The 25,026-nt window shown below is 41.1% G+C and overlaps 1 protein-coding gene across 3 annotated transcripts in view; it reads right to left on the reverse strand.

Annotated features, from left to right (window-relative positions):
• The window catches only part of IPT9 (isopentenyltransferase 9), an 87,346-nt gene that overhangs the window by 49,893 nt on the left and 12,427 nt on the right, over positions 1–25,026 (reverse strand). For all 3 annotated transcript variants that reach the window (XM_089168010.1, XM_089168009.1, XM_089168011.1), the window contains exon 5: positions 2,062–2,260. In XM_089168010.1, the coding sequence (XP_089024136.1) occupies positions 2,062–2,260 (199 nt within the window). The remainder of the gene's footprint in view (positions 1–2,061; positions 2,261–25,026) is intronic.

Consider the following 25,026-nt stretch of genomic DNA (forward strand, 5'->3'; position numbering starts at 1 on the left):
ATAGAGAAATATCAAAGCCACATAAACCTATATGCAATATACTACAGTGATGAGTTCACTTGGGAGTCATATGTGGCCACCGTTCAGAATCAGTTGATGGCTAATGCTGAGTGATACCAACCAGTAAACCAGTCATCAAGTTTCAATATTCAAACTTTAGACGTTTACATGTGCAATTGTGTTACTTGTATACAACTATTTAGTACAAGTCCTTACCATTGATTTCAATTGAATATGCGGCTTTATATTTCTATTTATATGCATGGAGGACAATGATGTTGTGTGGCGACATGGTGTCCTCGCGAATCCACAGGGCCAAAGGATCACATGCAACTACTATGGAAGAGCCCTCTATGGAGAAAAATGTCGATTCAAACAACACTTGGCTGGTGGGTATTGTGATACACCCATGTGTTGCACTATCCCTACTCCTATGAGGGAATATATGGTGGCCCACCTCATGGAGATGGAGGGCTGACGTGTAGCTGTCAGTATAAATCGTGGTTGTGGACCTTGTAGTCATGGTGCTACTAGAGCTGGTGGTGGAGTTGATGCTCGAGAGCCTGGAGTTGGTGGTGGAGGTTAGGATCTTGATTGAAATTTTATGATTTGATCTCATTTCATGATTGTCTTGTGCTCTTGAGAACTTATGACTTAAAGATTATGACTTACTAACACTTCCAATGGTTGTAAAATTTTGAAGACATTTAAGTTCTTTGATGTATTTGATAGTTGATACACTAACTTTTCATTTATATACCTTAAATGTTCTACATTACATGTTGTCATACCTTGCATTCTTCAATCCTGCAACACTTCGATTTGACACATAGGTCGACTTAGAAGACATACTTAGGGTTATTTTATCACAAATCCAAGGCCCCCAGTGTGTTCAAAAGGCCTCAAATGGGCCAAAAACCAAGATTTAGCCTAATCGGGACCCTAAAACCCATCGAGATGTGACACCGAGTTGACGCAAAAAAAAAACCCACATCTCGGTCAAGATCTTGGGTTTTTAGTGTAGCGAGATCTTCTACCATGATTCCAAGCTGGATACTCCAGCTTGAGGGGGAGTGTTAAGATATGCATGATTTACTACTCGAGTGATAACAATCCATCATAGATTGGATTAGATATTATTTTATTTCATTTGTTCCTATTTATCAGATTGGATATTACTTTCTATTTTTATGTAGCTTGACTAGCAAGCAATACTTAGGGAGATTTGTTTCCTTTCCTTCTTGTTGCTTGGGTATCGAGCAAGTCTATTTTAGGAAAATAATATTTGAAGATCTTGTAACCAGATTTAGGGATATTTTGAAGAGCTCTCTAATCTGGAAACTTTTCAATAATAAATACACTGTTGAGGGGGAGAGCTGCATCCTACCCAACTCTGCATTCCCTCCACCACTTCTCTCTTCTTTCAGCTCTCTATTATTTCTAGTTATTTTAATTTTAGTTTTGTTACAAAAATAAATGACTAAATACTTCACATTGCAACAACAATGACTCAACCATCAACATCCAAGCCTTAAGAAAAAATATGCACACTAGACAAAAGCATCTTTTTAGTAGTGTGGTAATAGTTGTCAAGCCAAAAGGCAAATCAAGGAGGTCGAGATGTGTCAAAACTTAAGTCAACACCAACCAAGGCACCCTTGAAGAAAACACTTGGATGCCTAGAAGACGCATTGACAACCAGTGGAACTATTATTATTTTCAAAAGCATCTTTTTAGTAGTGTGGTAATAGTTGTCAAGCCAAAAGGGAAATCAAGGAGGTCGAGATGTGTCAAAACTTAAGGCAACACCAACCAAGGCACCCTTGAAGAAACCACCTGTATGCCTCGGAGACACATTGACAACCAGTGGACCTATAATTATTTTCAAAGGGGGAAAAAATAATAATTTGTTAGTGTCAACCACATGAATAAATCAGCATGCAACACAGTCACACTGAGAAGATCCTTCCAAAATGTAAACTGTGAAAAACTAGTACGATAGATAACAAAGACTAAAATTCATCCCACAAAAAAATAAATAAATAAATAACAAAGACTAACCATGATAATCTCAAGGCTGCGCCTTAGGCGATACCAATCATTGGCAGCCAAATACTGAACCTTTGGATCACCAGCTTTAACTACCAATTGCACAGCAGCATCCCAATTCCCATTTTCCTGAAAATCCATGAGCTCCAAATGTGCTTTAGAAGCGATCTCTGGAGAAGCTTTTGGAACTTCTGGCTTTCCATATACATACCTTCCAGTTAATAAAAGATTTGTCAACTTCATGCATCAAAGGACTAGCGTCCTGATGAAAAATAGATCAATAATTTAAATTTAATTTTATAAATGCTTCAGAGTTAAAATCACACTGAAGTTCCAAATATATCCATACTCAGTAGTGAAAATCCACGACAACCAATAGCAAAAGTGGAATCTTTTTTAAAAGTAGCGAAGTAAAGCATCACACTAAAAGAACTACACTGGAATTAAATAAACTAATGAAGTCTGACTTAAACAAAAATAACAATTAAAATAAAATTTAGATCTCCTCAGCTGGTTTGTTAATGGAAGAGTAAGTCTATGTTTTTTCTTTCCTTTTCGAGTCATTCAGGATTGACTTTAGTCCCCCTTCTGAGTCAGATGCTATCTTAGTCAAACTCTATGAGTATATAATAGGGGTTACAGCCTGAAGTTGACAAATGACGAGGATGTATATAATAGGGGTTACAGCCTGAAGTTGACAAATGACGAGGATGCTTTCCTGCTAGTAAGATTACGGGTTTCAGGCTACCTTGTGTGGATCCTAAGAGGTTCTGCAGTAAATTCAGTAGCATGGTTCAAGTGGATTCCTGATTGGAATCTTCTCTCTTTTCTAGTTTGTGTTCTTTATCTAGTTTGAGGTCAGCTTTCAAGTTAATGCTATCTTTGGCTGAATTTTATTTTCAAATTGATTTGTTAAAAGAAGTCAATAATTAGACATTTGGCCAAAGAATTGAAATTGTTTGGTTGCATCATTTAAAGTATATCCATTTATAATAAATTTAAATTTAATTCTTCAAATTCAATCTGCTGGAGGGTCTGGGAAGAAAGGAGATAGCGGAGGGAGCTGACTCAGGGGATGGTAGTGCTGCTGAAGGCAGCAAGGAGGGAGGGATGAAATGTACTGAGAGTGGAAGGAGTCGTCTGAAGCTGCTCATTTTGTAGGCAACGATGACATTGGTAGCTCTAAACGAGGCATTGCCTGGAGTGCTCTCTTATTGGATGGTACAGCAGATTACTCAAGTGAGGTGGTGTGCTTAAAGTACATTGAGCCTGGCAGCAGTGAGGATTTGATAGGAGCTGCATATGACCTTGCTACTGTCAACAAAGAGAAGTAATGGAGGAGACACTTATCGGTGGCCAGCCAAATGTTCTCTATGCAAAGGAGATGCTATTGAAACAATAAAAGGGAGGGTTTGATAGGAGCTGGATATGACCCAGCATATCACCCTTGTGGGACACTTATTGGTGGCCAGCCAAATTTTCTATATGCAGAGGAGATGCTACTGAAACAATAAAAGACCTCTAGGCACAATTGCACACTCGTTAGAGAGTGGATCATTTGTATTCAAATTTAATCTGGAGGCAAAATTGTTGGGAGGTTTTAGGGCATGTTTTATCCAGAAGCAAACATTGTTAGAAGCTAAAACCCAGTGGAGGTGTTGGAGAAAATTGACCTCCATTCTGTGCCAATATGGGTTTCTTTTCCAAAATTGTTCCTTCAGATCAGTTAGTTTAATATTAAGAAAGGAATATTACATAGAAAGGCCTTCTCCTAGAACACCCCACCCCCAAAAAGGCATTCCTTCCTAGCTAGTATACCAAGTAGGAAATCAAGCCAATTACAATCTGTAATAAACATGTGCTTCCACATCCTTCTGTAGTAGGTCTTTCAGTTCCCTAGGAATTTTTGTGGCTCCCATTGCAGCTAATTGTGCCTCATGTGTTCCCTTGCCATGTGATATGCTAGATGGTTTTGTTATTTCTAAACATGATTAAATTCCTTGTCGTGAAGCATAGCTGCCACCTACTTTATTCTCTCCCCTTTGTTGCCTGAATTCTTCACGGTTGTTGAGTGATCCCATTGATAATATCAATTGCCAACTTTGAGTCAGATCTTGTAGAGTGATTTGAAAAATCCTTACTTATGTCCAAGTGACATGGCAGGCCTTTATATATATTAGTAGCTTTTAAAGAAGGAAACAAATATTCCCGATGTGGGACTACTACAATAAAATATCCAAACAAACAATTCTACCCTTATTAATAAAATACTACTAATACTACTGCCTTACAACACTCCCCCTCAAGTTGGTGCATAGATATTTATCATGCCCAACTTGCCAATGATACTACTTAAGATTTTGGTACTCAAACTTCCATTTAAGAATATAAGCTCTTTGACTGGCAGAGGTAACAAAGGTAATATGGATCAGTGCAGACTCAATCTTCTCCTTGATGAAGTGCCTATTGATCTCCACATGCTTGGTCTTGTCATGTTGTACTGGATTGTGAGCTATGTTAATTGCTGATTTGCTATCTGAGTACAGCTGTATAGGTGTCTCTGAATCTGATCCAAGCTCTTGAAGTAGGCCCTTTAACCATAACACTTCACAAATACCTTGAGCCATTGCTCTAAATTCGGCTTCAGCACTGGATCTTGCAACCATGGAAAAATATATTGCCGAAAATCGGCGAAATTTCGCCGATTTTCGGTAATATCGGTGATGAGCAATATATAACAGGCCCCAAAAACAAATTCCTTGAAGTCGCCGGAAAATCGGCGGCGAACCAGCGAAAGTTTAGCGAATCAGCGCTAACCTCAGACTGAAATGGTGAAACCTCAACTCAAATCGAATCGATATTGTTTTCTAATCTTTGTTCACAAGAATCCAGTTCCAAAATCAACCTAATTTGCCTACCATTATTATTAATAATCTGAATTCAAACTCCACATCGAAACGGCGAACGAACAAAATCCAACAAATTAGCATTTCAGCAAACCAAGAGGAGGACCCATCAGCGTAACTGGCAACAGAACCTCCACAAATCTAGAGTCTCCAGATCTGCCATATCCAAGTTGAACCAAAATTTGGGAATCAAAGTCGACAAATCTTCACAGTTGGAGACCCTTCAAGCCTTCTTGCTTTTTAGGTTCCAGGTATTCTATTCAATCGAACCCAATTTAAGATAAAAAGCTTAAACAGATACCCAATGCAGAGGTAGAAACAGCGGTGCAGATTTTCCAGTGGGAACTTCGAAGGGAAATTGAAGGCCATCCAAGAGAGATTTCTGGCAGACCTCATCATATCCTATGCCGTGGAGAATCAGGAAGCAATGCCTGAACACCAGAGCAAAAGCCAAAAGCATGAACCCCTGTGAACGGCGAAACCCTCATGCCCATACTTGAACAGTGGCGGTTGAAGCAGCTCGAACTTTGGAGTGATTTCAGGCGAACTTTCAGCAAGATTTCGCCAGTTTGCCTGGTTTGCCAGGTAGCAAACCGGTGAACTCGAACGAAATCTCGCACCCTGCTTGCAACCACCGCATAGTTTTTGCTCCTCCAAGTTACCAAGTTGCCTTCTAAATAAGTATAGTAACTAGAGGTAGACCTTCTATCATTCGGACAACCTACCAAATCTGTATCTGTGTATGCCTCAATTTTCAAATGTCCATAGAGGAAATCAAATTTCTTTCCTGGAGTAGCCTTTAAGTATAAGATTATGTAAACTGCTTCCAAGTGTGAGGAGTAAGGATCATAGATTTACTGGCTAACAAGACTGATAGAAAATGTAATGGCAGGTCTGGTATAAGACAGGTAGATCAATTTCCCTACCAATTTCTAGAAGCTCATGTTATCAACCAGTTCAGCTTATTTTGCCTTTAAGCGTAAATTGGGCTCAATAGGAGTCTCAACTGGCTTACACCTTAACATCCCAATTTCTTTCAGTAGGTCTAGAGTATATTTTCTTTAAGAGCCTATGTCCTTGATTTCAAATTTGGTCCCTAAAAAGGTCTCTAAGGTTGAAATCTCCTCATCATTGCTACCTATGATCACAATGTCATCCACATATACTAGAAGTACAATTGTATAGGAATTCTCTTTCTTGATGAACAAGGTATGATTTGCATTACTCTGTTTGTAGCCAATGGATATCATAGCTTTATGATATCTAGACTGCTTGAGACTATACAAGGCCCTTATTAACTTGTACACTTTTCCATGGGTCTCAGTGGTAGCATATCCAGGTGATGCATCCGTGTATACCTTTTCTTGAATTTCTCCATGAATGAAAGCATTCTTCACATCTAGCAATTGCGGGTTCCACCCTCACTGCATACTAAAGAACAGCCTGAACTGTGTTCATCAACTAGGGCAAATGTTTATTGATAATCTATCCCGTAGGTTTGGCTACCAATCTTGCCTTGTATCTTTCCATAGTTCCATCTGCCTTGTGTTTGATGATGAACACCCAATTACATCCAACAATCCTTTCCTATAGGCAAAGAATCCAGTTCCCATGTCCAATATTTTTTAGAGCTCTCATTTCCTCATCCATTGCTTCCTTCTAGTTTGGGTAACACAACGTTCTCATTTCCTCATCCATTGTTTCCTTCTAGTTTAGGTGACACAACGCTTTCTACTATGTGTTAAGAACAAAAGTAGAGGACAAAGAGGAAACAAAGCTTTGAGATTTTAGGGACAAGGATTGATACGAAAGAAAATTAGAAATAAAGTGTCTGGTGCATGTAATTGGCCGCTTTCTCAATGTAACTGATAAGTCCAAAGATCAATCAAAAGATGGCTTAAAGATAGATTTACCAAGAATTGTTACCTCAAAACTAGGAGCAGAAGCTTCCAACTAGGCTCACCACAGAAGGGGGATCTTCTCTCACGGATCATCGTTGAGAAGTCTTCAGAGGTCATTGCTCCCCATACACATCATTATTCTGATCCATCAATTGTTCCTGTCCAATCACTTCATCTTCCAAAGGAGAATCATCAACAGGAATTTCAGGTGGAATGGCTAAAGGAGCAACAAGGACAACCAAAACATCTTTACTAGTCATGGAACAAAATTCGATCGAAATTTCATTAATTTCGGTCGAAATGTCTCCACTTTTCCAAATCGAAACAGAATACAAGGATAGATACGAAAAGTGTCCAGTATCGTATCGTATCAACCGAAATTCGACCCGATATTGTAACGAGCTGAAATGATACAACGTTATGTTATAAAATTTCCATTTTCGAGCTGTTTTTCTACCTATCGTCATTTTTGGCCATTTCGAGCCATATCGCCTCAGACATTTCGACCATCTTTTCAACTTTTTTTTTTATTTCTCTTGATTTCATCCCTCTTTTCACCTAATTTCTACAACTCCATTTCATTCAAACACTAAATTTGCTCCTCCATTTAGCATTTTCTCAAATCTTGCAAGGTGAGTAACCAACTTCCTCATTTTTTTTATTTTGAGCAAATTGCACTGGCACCCCAAAATGGAGGCCTTAAAGCACTAACACCCCACTTTATGTTTAAAAAGCACAGAGACCCCAAAATTGGATTTTCATTGAATATATTTGTCCAATTTGTCACTGAAAACCTTTCAAACACTGTTTATTATAAGGATAAAAATAAATAGTGATTTAACTGTTTTCAATGCTAAATTTGACAAATATATTCAATGAAAATCCAATTTTGGGGTCTCTGTGCTTTTTAAACATAAAGTGGGCTGTCAGTGCTTTAAGGCCTCCATTTTGGGGTGCCAGTGCAATCAGCTCTTTCATTTTTGTTTTGTTTGTGCCTTAAATCTTCTTGGATTGCTTCCAAATTTAAGTATGTTTACTTTAGAGTGTTGCTCTATGAATTTGTAGTGTCAAAATTAATTTTTTATTCTTTCTACTATTTTTTATTTTTCTATTACTAAAAATTATTTAGTAAATTATGTATATTGCTAAAAATGTATATATATGGTAGATGTATGAGTTTCAAATTAATGTATGTGAGAGTTGAGACACCATATTGCTTTGATGGTGTTGAATTAATTTATTTCTATTAATTATTTAATTTTACTGAATTTAATATATATTTAAATCATTTTAAAAAATTAATTTATGTTTTAAATTTAAAAATAGGAGAGTATTAGTGGAAGCATGTATGCAATTTTTTGAGCATGTTGTGGAGCTTTTTAAGATAGTGTGTATTTTATATATTTTTAAATTATTTATATATTAGAAAAATACTTATATTTTTTTATATTTAAAAATAGGAGGTTATTATTAGAAGCATGTATGTAATTTTTTGAGCATATTAAGGAGCTTTTCAAGATACTTAGTGTGTATTTCTTGTATCAGGCACTCTCTTTTAAAGATGTCAGACATAGCTTGGCAACATGGGAGGCCACTGACAGCTGATAGGAGGAAGAGCGAGTGTAATTACTGCAAGAAACAAATAGGAGGAAGTGGGGCCACTAGACTAAAGGTGCATCTAGCTGGTGGAAACAGGGATGTAGTAGGGTGCCAAAAGGTGCCCGTAGAGGTCAAGAAGGCAATGGCCTCATATATTCGTGGGGGAAAGCAAAAGAGGAAAGAGAAGAGAACACAGAGGGAGAAGTTTGAGGATGCATGCTTAGATGACCTTCCAGATCCCGAGGACTATAGTCTAGATGAGCCAGGAGAGTATGGATGTGACCCTGACCAGAGGCCGAACAGATCAAGAGGGCGATGATGATGAGTAGGGAGCAACAAAGGGTTGATGACATGAGGAGGCAACAAAGGTCTCTCGGTTGTGGGTCCTCTAGAGAGTCAGCAGGTATGGGAGGCACAAGCAACTCCCAAATCCCTTTAAGGAGTCAGAGTGTGAGGCAAGAGGTTCCTATCCCACGGGCCCCTACAAGGGGTCAAATTTCGTCAGCACATCCTATAGATCCGGATCTGGAGATTCTTCACAATGATCTGGCCCTATTTAAGAGGCCTGAGCATAAGTAAAGAAAGTTGAAGCACTTATAGGGGAGTGTGAAGGAAAAAGTGGGGATGGCTTTCCCCAAATGGGCTTATTACCATAGTATTCCAGCACACACAGCCCAAGGGCCCTACTATAGGGATATGATTGAGGAGATAAGCAAGGTTGGGAGTGATGTACAAGGACCCACTCCTTATGAGATATGTCTATTTGCCTAAGCATAAAGAGGACTTAAATGAGTATATTAAGGGATTAAAGCCCATGTGGGCTCATTATGGAGTGACTTTGATGGCTAATGGTTGGACTAGTCCCTCTAGATAGTCCATCATCAATTTCATGTTGAATTTTGATGAGAGGACAGTGTTCCTCAAGTCAGTAGATGCATCCGGTGATAAAAAGGATGCAAAATATATTTATAAATTATTAAAGCAAGTGGTGAAGGAGATTGGAGTGGAAAATGTGATCCAAATTGTGACTGATAATGACTCGAACTACAAGAAAGCTGGGTTGAAAATGTAGGAGAATTCCAAGTATTAAAACAATATAGTATTAATTTTCATTTTTAAATACATATATTTACATTACATATTTACATGTTTACATTACATATTTACATGTACACTTTATGACTTTGTAATTTGTAATGATGCCTTGATGGATGGATAGATACAAGCTCTTTTGGACTCCATGTGCTACCATAGTTGTCACGGCGACGAGGCGATGCGAGGCGGTTTTAGCTAGTTGGGGCGATGAGTCGACGAGGCGCCCTTCGAGGCGCTTTTGAGGCGGTCGAGGCGTTTTAAGTGAAATTTTTACTTTATGTACATCTCATACACTAATTCATTATAAACCTATCTTATATATAATAAAAAAACTAATATTAGCCATTTAGCCTACCTTAAGTCATCCATAATACTACAAACCACACATAGTAGGTCCTAAATAAATTCCAAGTATCATACTACTTGGAGTAGGTTGTATCGACTAACCGGATAGCGAGTTCGAGTATGAAAGATGTTGAATGACCTTTAAACAATAGTAATCAAATACTACTTGGAGTAGGATAGGATGCGGGAATCATATAGCGGGTTCGAGTATGACATCGAACATTACATGGATAACAACCACGTGAAAGTCACGGAGAAGTAGCTATGTCACAAGAACCATAACGAACTTTAATTGCAATTTGCAAGTCACAAAGAAGTAAATAATTAGTTAATAATCTCCAAACAGAAATTAAATAACGAGTAGCAACTTATAACATTGTTAAAACACAAAAGAAAAAGAAAAAAAGCATGTTGGCGACATACCGTCGCCTGAGATGGTGAACAAAATCACCGGAGGCCGCTGCAAAACGTTAATGAATTAATGTTACAAATGATCCCATGTATTCCGTGTAACATTTGTATAAGCATTCAGCCATTAGATTATTCCCAATTGGAATCTAATTTCCAATTTATTTTTGGCCTTTGATTTGGAAAAAAAAATGGTGGTTTTTTAAAATCCCATAAGGCGGTCGCCTCAGGGTCTGAGGCGTCCAAGGCGTCCGAGGCGCCTCGAGCTCGAGGCGCCCGCCTTATGGGCTCCAACTGAGGCGATACTCGCCTCAGGCCCTCTAAGGCCGCCAGGACGCCAAGGCGACGCCTACGCGACGCCTTGACTACTATGTGTGCTACTCACTGCATGGACTTAATGCTCAAGGACATCGGAAAGGTCAAGCTTATGAAGAAGACCGTGGAGCAAGCCCGACAAGTTAGAACCTTCATCTATAACCACACATATGCATTAAAGATGATGAGGGACAAATGTCAGAGTGACTTAGTGAGGCCAATCATAACCAGATTTGCTACTAATTGGATAGCACTGCAGAGCTTTGAGAGTAGGAAGATTGGCCTTAGGAGCATGTTTGCATCAGATTAGTGGTTTAGCTGGGAGGGTTCTTCATCCGTGGGAGGAAGGAGAGCACACTTGACCATACTCGATGAGACTTTCTAGTATAATGTGAGGATAGTGGTGAAGATGCTTGAGCATGTGGTGCATGTGTTAAGGATGGTAGATCAACAGAGAAAACCTACTCTACCACATAAATTTGTTGTGGTAAAGAGGATGAAGCAGCAAGTTGCTCAGGTCCACCTACATGGCAACAAGAAAGTCCTCGAAATCATCCAAGTTAAATGGCAGTCTATGTTGCAGCATCCACTGCATAAGGCTGGTGAGTTGTTAAGTCTAGTATTCAATTTAATTTTCATTATGTTATCACACTATTAAGCATTAACTATTCCCTTTTAATATGACATACTTTTTCTTACACAGCATACTATTTAAATCCCAAGTACCATTACAAGGACAATCTTAGGATGAGGCAAGATTTGATGGATGCCGTCCAAACTGTAGTGGAGAAGTTGGAACCGGATCCATCTAAACAAGCAATCATCCTTATGGAGGTGAAATAGTGATTTGAATCATTTAATATTCACAATTCATAGTTTTATACTAAGTCATTAACCTAGTAACTAGTTATTGTTGATTCTCTTTATATATTAGATAGATAAAGGCATTTAGGGATGCCACTGGGAGCTTCGGTCGTTTTGTGGCCGTATCAGGATGGGAATTTGCCCCTGGGTGTAAGTTCATTCATTTATTTCATTATATATTTAATCATTATATTTTATTTTTAATTTAGTTATTTAAGTATTGAAATGACTTGGAGTCTATGTTTGTTGCAGCTGAGTGGTGGTTGTAATTTGGACGTGACTCACCCCACTTGAGTGTGATTGCAAGCAAAGTGCTCTCCCAAACATGTTCTGCCTGGTTGTGAGCGAAAGGAGCACCTTTGAGCCTCATTCACTCAAAGAGGCACAACCGATTGGGTGTGAAGCGTCTAGAGGACCTTGTCTACATACACTATAATATGAGACTGAGGCAGGATCATATTAAACGGGGGATGGACAAAGAGAGTAACAATATCCAGTTGGCTAACATATTTAAGATAGATGATGAAGATAACCTAGTAGTTGATTGGATCAGGGACAGTGGAGAGCCATTGCTGGAAGAGGAGGGAGGTCGTCCCAGTAAACAAATTGCAGAGGAGATGGGGGCTGATGTGGAGGACTTCATGGCCCAAGAGGGGAGTGCACATGCAGCGCCCGCCCGTCCCTTTATGCCACACCCTAGTGCATCCACCCAGAGTGAGGATTTGATTGTCTGGTCCAACACTGAGGATGATGTGACTCACGCCTTTGGCAATGACGACGATGGTGATGATGATGACAATGACGATGATGATGATGGAGGGGACGAGGAGGGTGTTGGACCTCGTGATCAGGATTCAGCTGATCCTAAGGATAGACCACCACCACCACCAGTACGTGAGAGTCAAAGGGGGAGGACGAACACCGATATTCATAGGCGAGAGTCAGTTCACCCACACAACACAAGATTCAGACCATAATGGAGCTGCATCTCGAGGCCAAAATGTTTCCTTACATATTCGAGGAAGGGAAATGGGAGACAGCACGGCTATAGCATAGAGGACACGCCATCATATGGATCCTATTGTCCGGCTAATGCCGAGAGCTTGCTGGGATCTATGAGATCGATGAGCATTGATGATTCTAGAGACTCCTCCACCTTCAGAGGATCCGAATGGCATAGGCCTGTAGAGTCGCATATGATACTGCTATGGAGAGTATTGGTTCTACTAGGTCGACTTATGGAGCTTATGGTTATGGACCATATGGTGTCCCTCCTAGCTATCAGACTCAGGGTCAGCCACTAGTGGAGCCATATGGTTATGGAGCTTATGGTGTCCCTCCCACTGTCACCTGTCAGAGTTTGCCAGTGGAACCTAATTGTCAGTATAGACCTTATCCTTATGCTGAAAGCCAAGTTACTCCTTCATTTGTTGAGCAAATCTTCCACTCTATTCCACAGCCACCACCAGCCTTTCCATATGCAGTTGAGCCAGTTCCTTATTCAAAGATTCACAACTTCCCACCATCAGGAAATCTTAGGCATGTGGATGAGGCCACGTACAAAGCTGCAGTTGCTAACTACGTCGACAAACTATATGGGGCAAACATCATGGGACTTGTATTGTCATTTGTATGGGGTGCAAATGGAAGAGGGAGACATTAAATAGAGTAGACTTGTAATTGGTAACATTCTCACTTCTTCTCATATGTAGTATATACTTGGAAAGTAGGATGTTACATTTTCAATAGTTTTTTTGGTAAACTAGTAGTTCTATAGTGTTTATTATGCTTGAAATAGGTAGTATGCAAGAATCCAAATCATTTTGAGTCCATATGAGGCCCGAAATTGAAGTTCCAAAATCTGGAGAAAAAAAAAGTGTCCAGAATCTGTCGAAATTTCGACCAAAACATAGGAATTTCGGTCTTTAGCAAGGTCGAAATTCCAATTTTGACCGAAATTTGTTCCTTGTTACTAGTACACTCCCCCTAAAGAGGTGTAGCAGCAAAAGAAAGGAATTTGTTCCCAAAAAAATCCATAGAAACAAACATGCGACGAGATGCATGACAGTAACACTTATAGGCTTTCTCGGTGGCAAGATAACCTAGGAAAATACATCGTAACCCACATGGATCCAACTTACCATAGGGATGACAGTTTTGGGCAAAGGCTACACATCCAAATACTATATGGGGTATAGTAAAGGATGTTGTCCCTCAAAGAGCCTCAAGGGGACAGTGTTGTTGCAACACTCGAGATGACATTCGGTTGGTGAGATATTGCAGTAAGGATGGCATCCCCCAAAACTGAGAAGAAACATGCACAGTAAACATAAGGGAGCATGCAACCTCAAGAAGGTGTCTATTTTTTTAGGTTCAGCAACCCTATTTTGCGGTGAGATCTACAAATAGTTTTTGGATAATCCCATGGTCAACTAGGTAAGAGGAAAATGCCCCACCTGAATACTCAGTCCCATTAGCAGTGCGTAGGATTTTTACCATGGCCCCAATTGTGTATTAACCATTTGGTGAAAAATTTTGAAACATGAAAAAAAACATCACTTTTATAGTGGCGTAAGTAAGCCCACGTGGTTCTAGTGCAACAATCAATAAAAGTAACAAACAACCAATGTCCAAAAATAAAAGCAGTATGAGATGACCCCACACATCATAGTGAATAATAGAAAAAGAAAATTTACTATAATTATCTGAAATAGGATAAACATGCCTAGTTTACTTAGCCAAAATGCAAGCATCACAATGAAAGTCGTTCAAATTACAACCCTAAACTAAATCAAGAAAAAGCCTACATAAAGTGGGTAAAGGAATGTGACGTAAATGGTGATGCCACAATAACAAAGTGAAAAGAGTGGGACAAGCGGAACTAGAGGCCGTAAAAGAAGTTAATGGAGACCCGTCTAGCAAACAAAGCCCCCCTTGCTGTTTACCAATGCTAATTTACACACGTCTCCAGGTCTTAAAATGCACAGAAGGGAAAAAAGGTTATTTTGGAGTTTATAACACAAGTGAGGCTACTAATGGGCAAAAGAAAAAAAAATTAGGAACATGCAAAACAGAAGATAACTTTAAGGAAGGAGAACAGACAATGGATCCCTTTCTAGAGATAGGAGAAAAAGAGCCCCCCGCAGTTCGAACATAACAGGTTAAGGGAACAAAGGAAAATGTATGAAATAAAGATGAATTACCAATCATATGGTCTGTTGCCCCAGAGTCAATTACCCGAGAGGGACAGGTCGAACTGACACTACGACAATCGAAGATACATGTGGCAGACTGTGGATCTGAAGGGGGAACAATGGTAGAAGCAACACTCCCACTCGAAGTTGGCGCAGAAGAAGAGATATCAAGCCTAGTCATCAACTGATGAAGGTGCTAGAACTTGTTAGAGTACTAGGTGCTTTAGAATTGGCTTTATGACAGATGCTTGATTTCCTCCCCAATTTGCATTCCTTCGTCCTCGGGACAACCATGCAGCTTCCAACACTTGTCCTTGGTATGACACTCCTGACCATAATACTCAAATTTAACTAGTGTACGAGAATCGCCTATATTGATCTTGTTACCACCTGTACCAGCCACCAACGTAGATCTGGCAGGCATGTGAGTGTGCACTATTGTAGTCATATAACTGTCCTTAGTGTCAACCATAGTATATGCTTGCTGCAATGATGGAAAAGGCTCTCGTGAGAGGATTTAAGCACGTATTTGATCATACTCAATCTTCATGCTTGCCAAAAAATCATACATGTGAGGTTAGTGTTCCCACGTCTGATAGGCAAGCAACATCAAAAGCACAAGTTGGGAGTAAAATGGTAGTAAAAGTCAAGGGTCTGATAGCATCCACGAAGAGTGTTGTAACACTAGGATAGAGGAAGTTCCTTATCTTGCAGTTGATGGAGTTTTCACCCAATCTCAAAGCATTGTGCATCATTTCCTTTGAATAAGTCTCCTTAACAAACCTTCTAGATCGTGGTAGCAACAGGAAGAAGAAGAAATTTTCTGCAATACTTGGTTTAATGGAATTAAAAAGGAATCCCATAACCAAGAATTCATCAGCCTCCCACATGTCTTGTGTTGTACCAAGAGAGGAGGGCTTTACAGATATCCCATGAAGATAAGACTACGAGCACCAACCGCAAGAGAAATAGATTGAGACTAGTGAAGATTATAGGTCCCATTAAGTTTAATTGTGCTCATCTGAAACGAGGAGAAATCACGATCCCATGAAACAGAAGAAACGGGAGTCTCCTCCATATCAGATGTACTAGAAGAGGCAGAGGTTACTGAATCATAAACAGCATGAACAAGTAACAAGGATCCCTTGGTAGGAGAAAAGTGCTACCACCAAGGGAGAAGAGCCATAGGTGAAGAAAAATGGGTTTTAGAAGACAGAAAAAGGGAAGAAGGGAGAGACGATGGGTCAAAGAGGATTGAGGCAGGGTGGTGATACCTCTAGGGGACCTTGCAAGAGGTAGCGATGGCCCTAGAGGCTATCACTAGTTGTGGCGGTGATGGGCTAGCTAGTGGCCGCCCTAGAGACTAGGAGCTAGCAATGGCCTCTAGGGACTATCGCAGGTGGCTGAGGTTGCCAGCTAGAGGCAACACCCCTAGAGATGTCATTGGGTGAGGAGTACTGGGGTGGCCTGTATGGGAAGGGGGGGAGAGAGAGAGAGAGAGGTGGAAGAAAGGTGGTAGGTGTTTCTTAGTTTTAGCGTTTCTCAAATCTGAGGATCAGATTTGTGCCTTTGATACCATGTTGAATGATTTGAGAAATCTTGACTATGTCTCAGTAACATAGCAAGCCTTTATATATATTAGTAGCTTGTAAAGAAAGAAACAAATATTCCAAATGTGGGACTATTACAATGAAATATCCTAACAGACAATTCTTCCCTTATTAATAATACTACTAATAATACTGCCTTACAACAAATCTAATGGAGATGTTCGTCCTACCTTTTTGGGTACAGATTTGAAGCCCTGAAAGGGATAGCCTGCATCTCCACTGACAGCATTGATAACTCATCTCCGCTTCCTGCAAAAGCCAATATAGTGTCTCTGATACGCCCCTGATTACACAAGTGTATCAAAGTAAGAAGAGACAGAGACAAACATTAGAAACATTGGCTGAAACAGGGCAGAACATAGATGAAACAAGGGAGATGTGGTAGCTACACCAGCAGCGGGTGTAGAGGGAGGCCAAGTGGCATCCCAGGAGTGGGCAAACACCACCATTCTTATTATGCACTAAAAGACAGAACTGTAGGCCAGATGGCAGCAGGACAGTGGATAAGAGAATCAAGTTTTTTAGAGTACCAGGGGAGGGAAGAAGAATATAAGGGGAATAGCAGAGTAAGAAAAGGGGGAGGAAAAAAGAGAAAGGCAAGTTGATCTTGCGGGGAGAGGGAGCCTCTCAGGAGAAGGGAATGACCTTCTGATGTTAGTACAGTTTATCTTATTTCTGTTCTATCATTCCAAGAATTAGTTAGCAGATGAAAGAGTTTGTTGTAGTGATTCAAGTTGGATTGTCATCATAATACTTATGCAATGATATTCAGCTTCCCTTATCTATTAATGTTCTATATTCATTAATATGAGTAATCCTTGCTGCTGTTAAGGAGTCGATAGGAAGATAGGTTAGGCTCGTAAGGAGGGGTCCTAACATTCTGGTATCAGAGCACGTCGATTCAGGGAATGGTAAGAAGTAGAATGGAGTCCAAAGTTGAATTATTGGAAGACAGTGTGAAAATAGACAAGGTAGAACAAAGTCAGGTGGCATTCATGAGTGAACTGAGAACATACCTGGCAAAGGGAAAAGCCCTAGAGATCGATAGTCCATCACCTGAAGTTACTTTGGGAAGGCAGGCTGAAACGGCACCAACATCCGTGAGGGACAACTCGCAGAGTGCCGTCGTACAAGAAACACCACGAACCACAACTTCCCTAGGGCGTCGCGATTTCTTTCCGAGGTATCTGGAGTTACCTATTTTCAATGGCGAAGATCCAAATGGATGGTCGGCTAGAGCGGAGAGATATTTTGGGCTGCAAGGGCTCACTGATGCAGAAAAGTTACAGGCAGCGTTGATTTGCTTCGAAGGACCTGCAATTGGGTGGGTACAATTCCGAGAACTACAGAATCCCTTCCATACGTGGGAAGAATTGAAGCAGGAGTTGCGAAAGCGATTCGGTTCATCACAGGCAAGAACACCACAAGAGGCGATCATGGAATTGCGGCAAGGAAGCACGGTTGTTGAGTATCGCAACCAATTTGAAGCCCTTACCGCCGCTGCCGGAGCCAAGGAAGAAGAATGGTTACAAGGGGCATTTTTGTCTGGACTAGGTGATGAAGTTAAGGCTGAGTTATGCCTATTTCAACCTAAAAATTTAGCCCAAGCAATGGATATGGCCCAATCCATCGAGGCCAAAAACAACACCCTTCGTGGGCTTAAGAAGCTTCCAGTAGCGCAGCCCATTAATGGTTGGGGACAGAATACGGCTCGAGAACTTGTATCACTGAACCGAACAAATCCTATAAGTTCACGGCCCAATCAATCGGGTCCAACGACTCAAACCAGTACCGGTTCGAATGTGGTTAATCAAACCAATGTAGGGCAAACCACAGTGAATAGTTCGTCGTCTTCGAAAGGGGTCTCGTCTGCTACATCCGGCGGTGCAAGTAGCAATAGCAGTGGCCGTCCAAAGTGGTTGACACCTGAAGAAATAAAAGTGAAGATGGATAAAGGCTTATGCTTCCGGTGCGATGGTCCCTATAGTCGTGGTCACCAATGTCCATTGAAACAACTGAAAGTTTTGCTTCTCCATGAAGACGAAACCCAGGGAGGAACAACGGTACTCGCAGAGGCACCTATCGAAGTTGGGGAAGAGCCACCTGAGCCTTTGACGGAAACTGAACTATCATACACCTCTCTCACAGGGCTTGATTCACCACGTACGCTGAAGTTAAGAGGATTGATTGAAGGAATTCCGGTGGTGTTGCTAGTAGACTGTGGCGCAACACACAACTTTATCTCACAACAACTGGTACAACAGATTGGGTTGAAAGTTGAAGGGAAGAAACAATTTCAAGTCACTTTAGGGGACGGTAAGCATGTACAAGGCCAGGGAGTACGTCGGGATATTGCCATATGCATCGGAGATGTGCAGTTTGTCAGGGAGCTCTTACCATTCGAACTTGGTGGAATCGATGTCATTTTAGGAGTGGAATGGCTTTCATCCTTAGGAGATATTCAAAGCAACTGGAAGCTCCAAACTCTGAAGTTCAAATGGGAGAATAAACCAGTGACACTAAGAGGGGATCCTGCACTACTCAGATTGGAGACATCTCTACATCAACTGTGGAAGGCAACACAATAAGAAGAACCCAGGGACTTACCGCCAAGAAGACAGCAGGATCATTCAATACGTTTGATCGAGGGCAGTAACCCACCAAACCTCAGGCCATACAGGTACCCACATTCACAAAAAAAAGAGGTGGAGAGATTAGTCAGTGAAATGTTAAGCTCTGGACTAATTCGACCCAGTGTAAGTCCATATTCCAGTCCAGTGTTGTTGGTGAGGAAGAAAGATGGAGGATGGAGGTTTTGTGTCGATTATCGGGCACTTAATAAACTCACAATACCCGACAAATTTCCTATTCCGGCGATAGACGAGTTGCTTGATGAATTGGGGGGCGCACAGGTGTTCAGCAAGCTCGATCTCAGATCCGATTATCACCAAATCCGAGTTGCTGAAAATGATGAAGAGAAGACTGCATTCCGCACACACAATGAACATTACGAGTTCCTCATAATGCCCTTTGGGCTTTCGAATGCACCAGTGACTTTCCAGGCACTAATGAACGAGGTATTCCGTAAACACCTACGTAAATTTGTGCTAGTGTTTTTTGATGATATTCTTGTCTACAGCAGTACCATGGAAGATCATTTAGATCACTTACGGTGTGTTCTATACATCTTATCACAAAATCACTTGGTAGTGAATCAAAAAAAATGCTCCTTTGCTGTCACAACATTGGATTACTTGGGGCACATAATTTCTGCTGAAGGAGTCTCAGCAGATCCACAAAAGATCCGCTGCATGGTCAAATGGCCACTTCCAAAGAATGTCCAAGCACTTAGAGGATTCCTTGGTCTCACGGGGTATTATCGGCGATTCGTTCGGGATTATGGGAAGATAGCCACACCACTCACCAAGCTGTTGAAGAAAGATGCTTATCAGTGGGATGTTTCAGCTACTACAGCCTTTGAAGCATTGAAGGCAGCAATGACTTCCGTACTTGTACTTGCTATGCCTGATTTTTCGAAAGAATTTGTGGTGGAAACGGATGCATCGGGCATAGGGTTAGGAGCTGTCCTCATGCAAGAAGGGCATCCTATCGCCTATTGGAGTAAAGCCTTATCACCACGAGCCCGCGCCAAATCAGTTTATGAGAAAGAGTTAATGGCAGTGGTGTTACCAATTCAAAAATGGCGCCATTACCTCTTGGGAAGACACTTCAAGGTTCGCACCGACCAAAGGAGTCTCAAATATCTATTGGATCAAAAACTCATGGCCGAAGATCAGCAAAAATGGATTATGAAGTTATTGGGGTTTGACTTCGAAATCCTTTACAAACCAGGGTGTGAAAACAAGGCTGCCGACACACTATCCCGACAAATGGAGGGCCCAATCCACTGTTCTAGTCTATCTGCAGCAATATGGGAAGGTGGAGAAGAATTAGAAGCTGAACTTCAGGCTTCTGAACACTATCGGCAGATGATACAGTCATTACTTAGTGGTTCGACTGCATTTTCAGATTATAAGTTGAAGAAGGGGACTCTTTTCTTTAAAGATCGTTTGGTCATTCCTGAGGGTTCTAAAATGATTCCTAAATTGTTGGCTGAATTTCACTCTACTCCATTTGGGGGCCACTCCGGCTATTTTCGCACCTACAAAAGAATTTCAGCAGTTGTGTATTGGATAGGTATGAAGAAGGCTGTCAAAAATTATGTGGCCAGTTGTGACACATGTCAACGAAGCAAACATCAAGCCATGAAACCAGCAGGGTTGTAACAGCCTCTCCCAATACCGGACCAAGTTTGGGAAGATATCAGTCTAGATTTTATCGGTGGATTGCCTAAAAGTCGTGGTGGAGACACCATATTGGTGGTAGTGGATCGACTTTCGAAATACGGACACTTCATGACACTCACACCCATATTAAGCAAGAGAGGTGGCTGTAACCTTCACCAGGGAGATAGTAAGGCTCCATGGGTTTCCAAAATCCATTGTCTCAGATCGGGACAGGGTCTTCATGAGTAACTTTTGGAAAGAGCTGTTCAGTCTAGTTGGGACCAACCTGAAATTTAGTAGTGCTTATCATCCTCAAACAGATGGCCAAACGGAAGTGGTGAATCGAGGCCTTGAGATATATCTCCATTGCTTTTGTGCGAGACAACCAAAAAACTGGATCACTTGGCTTCCTTGGGCTGAATATTGGTACAACACTACATATCATTCTTCCACCAAGATGACACCATTCCAAATAGTCTATGGACAGAAGCCCCCACCTTTACTCAAGTGGGAAGGGAATTCTTCCAAAGTAGCTGAAGTTGACATTTACCTGAGGGAACGGGATTAGATTATAGCTGAGCTGAAGGACAATCTGAGGATAGCCCAAGACCGTATGCGGTCTTCTTCAAATCAACACCGACGAGAGGTGACTTATCAAGTGGGAGAGGAGGTTTTTCTCAAACTCCAACCATACCGCTTCAAGAAGTTAGCCAAACGTCCCAATGAGAAGCTCAGCAACCGATACTACGGTCCATACCCCATTGAAGCACAAATTGGTCCGGTTGCCTACAAACTTACACTCCCACCAGACTCCAAGGTACATCCGGTGTTTCATGTTTCACAATTAAAGAAGGTAGTGGGTCTCAACATCACAACTCAGCCCTTACCAACATGTCTAACCGAAGATGGGGAACTTCAACTTATCCCGTAGACACTCCTAGACATTCGCTACTCAACTAAGGGGTCATTGGAAGTACTGATTCCATGGCAACAGTTACCCAGTTGTGAGAACTCCTGGGAAGATTTTCGTGAGCTCCACAATCAATTTCCTGAATTTAACCTTGAGGACAAGGTGAAACTGAAGGGAGGGAGTGTTGATACGCCCCTGATTACACAAGTGTATCAACGTAAGAAGAGACAGAGACGAACATTAGAAACATTGGCTGAAACAGGGCAGAACATAGATGAAACAAGGGAGATGTGGTAGCTACACCAGCAGCGGGTGTAGAGGGAGGCCAAGTGGCATCCCAGGAGTGGGCAAACACCACCATTCTTATTATGCACTAAAAGACAGAACTGTAGGCCAGATGGCAGCAGGACAGTGGATAAGAGAATCAAGTTTGTTAGAGTACCAGGGGAGGGAAGAAGAATATAAGGGGAATAGCAGAGTAAGAAAAGGGGGAGGAAAAAAGAGAAAGGCAAGTTGATCTTGCGGGGAGAGGGAGCCTCTCAGGAGAAGGGAATGACCTTCTGGTGTTAGTACAGTTTATCTTATCTCTGTTCTATCATTCCAAGAATTAGTTAGCAGATGAATAGAGTCTGTTGTAGTGATTCAAGTTGGATTGTCATCGTAATACTTATGCAATGATATTCAGTTTCCCTTATCTGTTAATGTTCTTTATTCATTAATATGAGTAATCCTTGCTGCTGTTAAGGAGTCGATAGGAAGATAGGTTAGGCTCGTAAGGAAGGGTCCTAACAGTCTCCAGTAGCTGATATGATCACTCCTCCATCTGAGGCTACTGATTCTGTAAGGGCTCCATCACAGTGTAAGGCATGTACATAGGAGGCTCGAAGTAGGGACTCAAGCTTTCCACTCTACTAGAATGTTCCACTTTTCAGCTATATAATCAAACTTGGCATTTCTTTGATCCAATAAATAAATAAGACTTGCCATTTCATTTACAAACAATGTAGGCAGTCCCACAAGTTGCCTCAACATCCTCCACAATAGCTGCTACCAACTGCACCTTTTTTCTGATTTTATCTCTGAAGATTCTTGAGTCAGTCCAAAGGTCTGTATAGTTGCACAAAAAGCCAGTTTAGCTGCTAATCCAATCATCCATTGGTCAAAATGGTGTTTCACCAAAAGGGCAGCTTCAGTGACCCCTTTTATAGCTCTTCTTTCATTTGTAAATTTGGTGAACGCACAATCCTATACCAAAGTACTGAAATGCCACTTGAAAAAGAGGTGGCGCCTACTGTCCGTTCCTGCCCAACAGAGACAGCAACTTTGATGTTCTGGTGTTTTCCTTTAAAACAAATTGTCTATAGTTGGTAGTACATCTCTAAGACACCTCCAGACAGTAAAGGATTGTCTAGGAATATTTTCAGCAAACCTACTTCCTTCCACCAACCCACCTCCTACGCTTCTTGTCGAATGGATTCCCAGGCTGACTGTGGAGAGTCCTGTGGCTGTACCTTTCCATACCACTACCTTAGCATAGCCCTTGCTTAACCTGTCCACCAGAGGGAGATCTCTCCAAACACCCATCAGGACTGCAAACTCTTTGCATAGTCTTACCAATCTCCATCCACTAGAAATTTGCCCACCTTCTGCATCTGCTGGGAGACTACATTGAGTATGATTCTTTTCCAACCTTTCCATTTCATTGTTCGTTTGCTCCATGTTTGAGTGCAATCAGTTGTGTTAGTGCGAGACCTTTGGTTACAGATCAGACAACCAAGTTCATGGAAAGACCGTCTTATGCTCAAATTTGGGTGGAGGTGGAGGCGTCATAACAGCTTCCTGAGTATATTCTTGTTCAATGTAACAAGGGGTAGAGGTTCATCAGCAAGTTCTTTCTTAGTGGAGGCTTTTCCATTGCTTATTCAGTTTTGGGCACTTGAACACCAAGTGTGCCTCAAGAACATCTGAAATCAATGGAGGCCAAGCTGCCAAAAATCTAGCTTACCAGAATATGAAAGTTTGGAGATCAAAGGACGCTGAACCCAAGGAGAACCACAAGGAGAAGGGAGAGAAGAGGGGTGGAGATGATTTGGATAAGAACATCCACATGCCAAAAATTAAGGAGACTATCTGCCTAGGAAAAGAGAAGGCTTCAATGGAAACAACCAATATGCAGTCCTTGCAGTAGAGGAGATTGACAAGGATGGGAAATTTAGGTGTTCTAACACTGGATTCCTTTCAAAATTGGAGAGAAAAAAAATGACACAATGCATGGGAACCTAGCATTGAAGAAGAGGTGTTGGGTGAGAAGTCTCAGCTTTTTATCCATTGTGGGATAATGAAGGTTGAAGATACTTTAGGCAGGGATGTAGAGATAGAAGAACACTCTACTAAGAAGGGCTGGGCGTAGAGAAGGGGAACTTGTTTTTTATTTTTGAAAGGGAGAATCAGAAAGTTATTATCCTGAGGTGGAGGTGGAAGAATCAAACTCTAGGAAGGAATCTGAGGAGGACCATGATGATGGTTTAGGGATCTTGTAAAGGAGTTAGAAAAAAACTATCAACGGGACAAATTAGGAGCAGGTTAAAATCAAGGAGGAGATATTCATGAAGACAAACTCTGGCATCTTGCCTGAGAATCCGGGGAGAGTGCACACAGAGAAGAAAAATGATTCTGATTTATTGAGGCTAGCCAATAAGGAGGCATTAGATGGAGCCGACATCGAAGGAAGGAAGATAAGAACACGTTACAAAATGAGATGCGTCAAACCAGTAATAGGGAGGCGGCATCCTCTTTTTTGCAAGAAAAAAAAAAAGCAGCACTCCAACCATCCCCTTAAAGCTTTTTTTTTTTAAGTAAAAAAAATCTTTAAAAAAAACCGATGACAGATATTCAGGTAGCTTTGCTAAGGACAAACAGGAGGGCTAGAAAGCAAAGGGAAGTGGAACTATCGAACCAAACAACCACATAAGGTATAGCGAATCATCTTACAAAGGTTACTTATCAACTCAATCGATGAGACTCAGCCAAGGAAGAACAAAACATAGATCATGGTTAAATTCTGGTTATAAACCCCAACCATAATCTCTCTAAGGCTGCGTTTGTTTGCTGGAATAAAGGTGTGGTGGAAAAAAAGGGGTGGGAAAAATCTTGAAAAGAGTGCAGATTTCTTACTTTTCCCTTAAATCCCAAAATGGTAGATTGTTTGGTTGCTTGGGGTGGGAAAGTGAGAGACAAGTTTCCTTGATTCAAGGAAACTTGTCTGCTGATGTGGCAATCCAACTTTCCCACCCCAAGCCATTTTAAAACCCCACATATTTGGTGGGACTTTGTGGGAAAGTTGGGAAAAGTAAAAAAGTGGGACCCACCACTATTCACTTTTCCACAAAACCCTTTCCTTTCATTTTCTTCTCCCTCACCCCACTACACATGGGACCCATATGTTTTTTTTTCCCACCCCACCTTTGCAAACAAACGCAGCCTAATACAATTCAAAAAAGGCAAAAACAAACTAGACCATCAAATGGATGAAGAATGGTCAATT

The sequence above is a fragment of the Hakea prostrata genome, chromosome 9 (genome assembly GCF_041222555.1).
Source record: "Hakea prostrata isolate BN-2017 chromosome 9, UWA_Hpros_2, whole genome shotgun sequence".
NCBI classification, from domain to species: Eukaryota; Viridiplantae; Streptophyta; class Magnoliopsida; order Proteales; family Proteaceae; genus Hakea; species Hakea prostrata.